Below are 7,459 nucleotides of genomic sequence, written 5' to 3'. Positions count from 1 at the left end.
GACAGGTGGGGCCAGGGCAGAGGGGGACAGCTAGAAGACACGGGCCTGGAAAAGGGTCAGCTGGGGAGGGAGGAATCCGGGAGAGAGCGGAGCTCAGCAGTAAGCGGGGAGGGGAGCTAGTGCCCTCTCGCGTCAAACGCGGGGCCTCAGCTCCGTGGTCGTGGTCGTGAATGATAAGGTCGGAGTTCCGGTCCATCGCCCACACCCCAGGACTCGCTGCGTCTCGGGGACTTTAATTCTGACCGAATAATCCCGGAAAGGCGGTGAGGGCTGGGGTGCGGGGGCTGTGACTGGACGGGCAGCGAGGAGGAGGAGGCCAGCCAGGAGGAGGAGGCCAGCCAGGAGGAGGAAGGGCAGAGTCTTTCAGAACCCGTGTCCTGAGAGCTGACCTGGGGTCGGGACTCTGTCCCCGGCGCGAGTGTTGACTTCTGTGTGTCCTGGGCCTCTAAATGGCTGTTCTAGGGCAGAGACGAGTGTGCAGTGGACACGGGGCCCCGCACCTCTGGGTGAGGGCAGCACTGGACCAGAGGGACGTGGCCGCGGGGCCTGGGGAGGCTCCTCGGGCCGAGGTCCAGCTGACGGAACAAGGAAACCCCTCCGTGGGGAAGCAGGCTAAGAGGAGGTGGTCCATCTTGCGTGGTCCAGACGCCCTCCTCAGAAATAGCACTTAAAGGAAGCGGAACCCGCCCTCGGGTGAAGCCTCCGCTGATGTCTGGTGGTGGGTGTTCAGAGCACCAGCCACGTGTAGACGCACGCTTGGGACTGGGACGCTGCCAGGAAGTCCCTGGGCCTGTGCTCTGGGGGCGGGCGGGTCAGTAAGGAGGGGTGTGGTGCAGGGGTGTTGTAAGGGAGGGCTGGAGGGCGGGTCAGTAAGGAGGGGTGTGGTACAGGGGTGCTGTGAGGATGGTCAGCAGGGAGGGCTGGAGGGCGGGTCAGTAAGGAGGGGTGTGGTACAGAGGACAGCCAGCAGGGAGGGCTGGAGGAGGCCGTGGTGGTGGCGGCAGGGTGGTGGAGGGCTGGGAGGAGCTGCCGAGGGAGTGGCCTCAGGTGCCCTCTGAAGGAAGGGGGGCGGCCCAGCTGGCTGGAGCTGGGTTTAGGGCGCAGAGGAGGGCATGAGACCCGGCGGCGGAGGGGCAGCCAGTCCATTGGGTCCTGCGGGCCAGAGGGATGGGAAGCCGAGAGGGCGTAGGCCGGAGGGACATGGCGGGTGTCGCCAGCTGCGCCGCGGACACGGCTGCATGCTCACACGTGTCACAGAGCCCGCACGAGCCACAGGCGACTGCCGTGGAGCGCCGGGAACGTGTGCAGACGCCTCAGCGTTTGCTCCAGGCCAGAATATTCCATCCCGCCCGGGTTTCTGCACCCTTTGACCTCACTCTGACAAACATATGCACATGTGTGTGCGTGCACACGTGTGTGCATGTTTCCAGGCGCGTGGGTTACCTCAGAACCAGCTTCAACTGTGTGTTTCAGAGAAACGACATTTATGAAGATGCCCACCTCTCTGGGGCCGTTTGCTCATCTGCAAGTCAGGACTGAGGACGGCATGCCCGCCCAGCCCCTGCCCCTGCCCCTGCCCCGGCACCCGCTGCGCTGGGCGCCGCCTCCTGAGTCTGTCCTCTGCTGAAATCCCCGCAAGTCAGGGACTGCCCCTCTTCACCTCGGGCGCAGCTGCGTTCAGGCCGCCGTGCCCATGGCTGTGGTGGCGCCCCAGCCCCCCTTCACCGCCGTCGGGACTGTGACATGACTTTAGGGATGCCGAGAGGTCTGTCCTCTCACCCCTGAACTCCAGTGAAGGCTCTGACATGCTGCACCGGGGGAAGTACCTTCCTGACAGCGACAGAGCGGAGTGAAACAGACACGGGCAATTCCGTCACGAATGCGAACCACGTGTGTACACGCCGGGCCGTTCCGTCTCCATCCGGTAGGCTAGCCTTGCCAGAAAGAGACATTGGTTTTGTTTTGTTTTGTTTTTTTCACAGAAGTTCTAAGCTTTAGAAAATGTTATTAACAGGGACCAGCAATTGGTTTAATGACTGTGTTGCTGGACTCGCATGTAGTCCATGACAGTTCAAGTCCCAGACCTGGTGGCTTAAACTCACACCAGGCGCGTGCACGTGCGTGCCCAAGATCTTGAGAGGAGAATGGAGGAGAAGGGATTGCAGCATGGCTATCCCCCCGGGGGGTGATTTCTCGCTTTCTGTCTCCCTGTCTCTCTCTGTCTTACTGGCAAGTGCACGCGCCCTATAGCAAACCTCTGCAGGGGGTGGGGGAGAAAGAAAATGTTAATAACGGAAACTGCCATCCAGCACTGAGCCGCTGAAAGCATTAGCAAGTCAGTGCAGCGTCAGCGGGAGCAGGTACCCATGAGCGGTCGCAGCAGTTACTATGGGGTTAACCGCTGGGGGCTGAAACTGTGGCGGAGAGTTCTTCTGTACTGATAGAGTTCTGAGCCCAAGGGTGGCCAGATGCTGGGCACCTGGTGATGAGGGACCTATAAAGTCGGGGTGCTTGAGGTCAGGCAGGACCTAGCCATGTGTCACTCGCCGTGAGGTCTTCACATCCCAGGGTCTGGTCCTCCGCTGTGCTGAAGCCCCCTGAGTACAGCGGGATCAGAGGACCAACTTGTGCTAACCTGACTTACAAGAGACTGATATACAAACCAGTTTGCCAGTATATTAACTGACAATACAGACTAGACCTACCACAGGAATGTGGTGACTTCTCACCTGTCGATACTCTCTAGGAAAACCATGTGGGACACCAGATTGCAATGGGATGGTTTCCACATGCATTCCTTCAACCTCTGCCTGGGCACCCACCATGTACAGAGTTCCATTACAGACGCTGGGGCTGCAGCAGTGAACGGGACAGACATTCCTTGCCCTCCTGAAGTGTGTGCTCTGAAGGCGGGGCATGGGGACCGCGACGAGCTGTGTGTCTGTGTCGGATCAGGGTGAAACGTGCTTCCCCGTCCTGCCACTCCAGGTGTGGCTGGGGGTTCTGCGGGGGGTGGGGGGCGGTCGGGGGTGAACCGTCCTCCCCCGCCCTGCCACTCCAGGTGTGGCTGGGCCTTCTCCGTGGGCACAGCCCGACAGCTAGACAGAACGTCAGGGCCCAGGGAGGCAGAGCCCATGGTGGAGCGAGACGTGCGGTGACCATGGTGGGGACAGTGACGTCTGAGCAGCTCTGCTTTAAAGAACACTTATGCAGGATGGTGAGCGGAGGGCTGGGGCAGTGTCTTGTACAGTGTCCAGGGAACGCCTCGCAGACCCTGACGCTGTACAGGGTCCAGAAGGGGGTGAGGGAGAGACCACGTAGCTGGCTGGTGAAGAGCGTTCAGGGGAGATGGTCCGGCCCTTCCTGCCCCTGCCCCTGCCCCTGCCCCTGCCCTGCCCCTCTGGCCTCCTGCTATCCCTGAAATGCTTGTTTCTGCATCTGGGAACAGCAGGAGGCTGGAAGGCAGAGAGGCAGCCCAGGAAGCCGGCGCAGCTCCCTGGGTCTGCTAGAAGTGAGGACAACTCCTGGTGGGGTGGGACTCCGAGGGCCCCAAGTGGAGGGGTGTTGTGACCTGAGGTGCAGAAGGGCACCCGGGGGTCAGAGCAGGTGGACAGCCATCACAGGGATTAGGTGAGGGATGTCGTGAGCAGGTGACAGAACTGGAGGCAGGGTGACAGGGTTTGTGGACGAGTAGGACTGGGAGAGAGAGACGAGGTCAGTTCCCACGGCGGGTTCAGGCCGAGCTGCTGCTGACCGGGGCCAGAATGTCTCAGGAAGGACAGGGTCTGCCGAAGCGGGAGCTGGCTGACACCCGCCCTGGCGTGCCCGTTCTCTGTGCAGCTGGAGGCGCGAGCTGACAGCAGATGGGGGAATTTAGGGCTCAGGCCCAAGTCCCACTGGAGGCGGTGAAGGGCCGCGAAAGATAATGAAGACCGAGAGCCGAGACTCTGGGGAGTTGGTGTCAGACCGGAGCTGCCGGGCTGTCCCTCCCGCCAGACCAGGTCGGCCGGCTTATATGCCCCCGCAGCAGGCACGCCCTGGCTGGACAAGTCCTCGCCTGCCCTTGGGGACTTCTCCCCAGACTCCTTAAGATCACGTCCTTCTGACAACGCCGTGTTCACAGACATTGGCCCTGGCTCCTGGCTTCTCTGAGAACACACTGGTGCTTTCCATTGGACCGAGGTGTTTCCCAGACTCCCCACACGGGCTCCTGGGGGAGACGCATTTATGTCATGTCAAGGGCTTCCTCTGACAGCTTCCTAACCCGACATCCCCGAGAGCGGAGGGCGACAGTGGGCACACGCACCTGTCGCCTAGAATCTGCAACCGGCGCGGTGTGTTTCGCATCACCAGTGGCCTGCCCCTCCGCCCACCCGCCAGTACGCTCTCGATGTATTTCCAAGTGAGTCAGAGTCAGTAGGCTCCAGACCTAGGCTCTCAGCATGCGTGTCCTTGACACAGGCGAACACTCGGGATATTCTGGCTAAGCTTTACCGTGGCGAGAGTCCAGACCTGAGCATACCGCTCGTGGGCCATGATGCACACAGCGACGGGACCCGGGTTCTGGCCTGACGGGCACGGCGGCCCCCCGCCGCCCCATCCCACAGGCACCTGCCGTCCTGGCCACACGTCCTTCCTTCTGGCCAGCACTTCGGTGCTCTTCGCTGTGCTTCTAAGAACCGCCTGGCCCGTTTGGCCACACCCAGGCATGCCCGAGCTTCCCCACCAGCCCTAGGGGAAGCCTCTGCCCACCGCTCGCTCACGGGGTAGTGAGAGCCATTTCTGTGTCTCCTGCCTCCTGCTCTAGCACACGTTTTTAATTTTCAGATTCCTTCTCTTTCCACTTTTTAATTTAGATTTTCGCCACAGGGCAAGTGTGCTCACCAGAGACAGAGAGCAAGTGAGAGACCATCCTCCAGGGATGGCCACGTTGCAATTCCGTCTCCTCCATCCTCTTCTTGGGGTTTTGGGCACGCACGTTTATGTGCGTGGTGTGATTTTCAAGCTGCCAGGTCTGGGACTCGAACCATGGTTGGCCGGCCCTGTGGGAGTCCAGTGCCTCAACACCACACCACCTGCTGGCCCTCCTTTGCCTCTTAACATCACTGGGGAAACCTGGGGGTCTGCGGAGGGGCACTGAGGAACCTGCCCGAGGCTGCAGGGCAGCAGAGGTGGGGCTTCCCCCCAGGCCCCTGGCCTCACTCACCCTCGCTCCCGTCACTCTCGCTCTCCCGCAGCCGTGGTGAAGAACCCGCCCAACAACCTGTGGATCATCGCGGCCGTGCTGGCGCCCATCGCCGTGGTCACCGTCATCACCGTCATCATCGCCGCCGTGCTCTGCAGGAGGAACAAGGGCGACTTCAAACCGGACGCCGTGATGAGCCTGCCGCAGAGAGCCAAGGTGCGTAGGGAGGCGGAGGCCGGGCGCCAGCCGAGCGCCTTCCCACGCCCCTTTGTGTCCCAGTCAGGGCGGCCCAGGGCAAGGGCCGTGCGCGCCTGGCCTGGAGCTCCGGCGCCCCCACGCGGCTGCCCAGGGAGAGCCGCTCATGTGCAGAGGAGGAATCTGATGCAGAGAACTCGGGGCTGGGGGCCCTGGAATGGTCTCCGAGCCATCGTAGTCAGGCCCCCTTCTAGCCACGGGAAGCACAGCTTCGAGGGTGGGGGCGGAGGAGGTCTGCCGTGGTCTGCGTGTTCAGGTCCCCCAGGTGCTCATACCGAAATGCCGACACTCGGTAGGAGAATACTTGGTGACGGGGCCTTTGGGGGTGGCTAGGTCACAAGGGTGGACTGGGGTCCTCGTGAAAGGGCCCTGCCTCTCCCTGCATGGAGGACAGCCGGAGCGAGCCATCTGGGCACCCCAAACCCGCCCCTGCTGCACCTCCTGTGGACCCAGGTCCAGAGCTGTGAGGAGCTGAGCTCCCTTGCGTGCCAGCCACCGTCTGTGGGGTCTGCTTCCAGGCTCACTCTGACCGCCGAGGTCTCGGGCTCCCCGCAGGGCTCTCTGGAGCACCTAGACCATCCCGAGGGGCCTGTCCGTCAGCTGGCCTGATGTCGGAGCCCACCAAGATGGACCAGTGCAGTCGCGGGCCGTGCCAGACCCAGCCCGGGCTCGCCGAAGCCTGGTCTCAGCCCCGTCCCCTCAGTGGCTCCTCATCTCTGCACGGTCAGCTCTGGTGAGCGGGACACGGGAATGCGAAGGTCGTTTCCCCGTCACATAGCGCCCTTCAGTCGGGACAGGGTCTTTGGGGGTGGCTAGGCCACGAGGGACATAGACCCACCGGAACACCTGACGTTTCGGCAGTGCCCCCGGCCCTGGGCACTGCCATCCCCACCACATTTGTTACCACGGCAGCCCTACAGGTGGGTGGCCAGGACAGGCGGCGTCATCGCGCTTTCCTGCCAGGAAACCGCAGAGGGACTCGCTGGGAGCCCTTCGTTAGTGCAGAGGGGTGGCTGTGCCCACGCCGGAGCCTTGGAGCGGTTTCCTCTTCAGACGCCGCCCAGCCCACAGTTTGGCAGAAGGCCTCCCAGCTCTGACTTCCGAGCTGTGCCTCCCTGCGCAGGACTGGGCCAGCCCCCGGAATGCCCGCCGGCGTGGAGGTCGTCCTTGCAGGGTCACACGTGTCTCCCTGCTCCCGGGGCGGTGGCACCTCGCCCCGCCGTTTACTAGCCTGCCACGCCTGTCAGAAGCTGCAGCCGGAGTGGCTGCCCTGTCTGCTATAGGCCCCGGAGGTGTTGCGTCTGTCCACACAGGACGTGCTTCCCAGACGGCAGGGCGCTGGGAAATGTGGTGTGCGGATGGGCGGGCCGGGACACTGTCCCCGAGGGGCACCCCACGTCTGTCTGAGCTTAGTTGCATGGCGCGCCTCTCCGACATGGCACGGATGACCACAGCCTGACTGCGGCCGAGCTCAGGGATGCCAAGCATGCCATCTGAGTGGCCGGGATTCAGCCCCGAGTCCATCGGTCTGCGAGGCATGTTGAGCAGCGTGGACTGAACCCGAAGCGGCACAGCGAGCAGATGTGACTTCCGTGGCCTGTGCTCCCACTGCTGGGTGTGCTACCTGAGACCCGGCTCCTGTCCCCGTGGATGGGGTTTACCTGTGTGTGGCCATGCCGGCCGGTTCCCCTCTGCCAGGTGGGACTGCGCGCTGATCGCCAAACCCCTCTGTCATCAAGGGAAGCAGCTGAGTGGACCTGCCTCTCGTACTGCGGTCCTGCCCCTTCGCGCCCCGGAGACACCGCAGATTGTGGGGGGAGAGCCACCTCACGTCTCAGCCGCTGTAGCAGAGCAGGAGTCACCTAAGGCCAAGGACCCGGTGCGATGAAGAAGTTAGCCTTTGCCACCGACACGTGGACCAGGGTGGCTCCAGGGACATCACTGTGTCTTTAGAATGCAGGGGACAGTGGCAGAGGACAGTCCTAGCTCTCCCTGGCCTCAGTGATAAACTTCCTGCTG

At 62.7% G+C, this 7,459-nt stretch overlaps 1 protein-coding gene across 1 annotated transcript in view; it reads left to right on the top strand.

Annotated features, from left to right (window-relative positions):
* The window catches only part of KIAA1549L (KIAA1549 like), a 94,536-nt gene that overhangs the window by 28,615 nt on the left and 58,462 nt on the right, over window positions 1-7,459 (top strand). Inside the window, 1 exon segment of the mRNA XM_014593074.1 lies at window positions 5,238-5,401. Within this exon segment, the coding sequence (XP_014448560.1) occupies window positions 5,238-5,401 (164 nt within the window).

Source organism: Tupaia chinensis, unplaced genomic scaffold (assembly GCF_000334495.1).
Source record: "Tupaia chinensis unplaced genomic scaffold, TupChi_1.0 Scaffold139733_1, whole genome shotgun sequence".
Lineage (NCBI taxonomy): Eukaryota > Metazoa > Chordata > Mammalia > Scandentia > Tupaiidae > Tupaia > Tupaia belangeri.
This window is presented reverse-complemented; position numbering and strand designations above follow the sequence as displayed.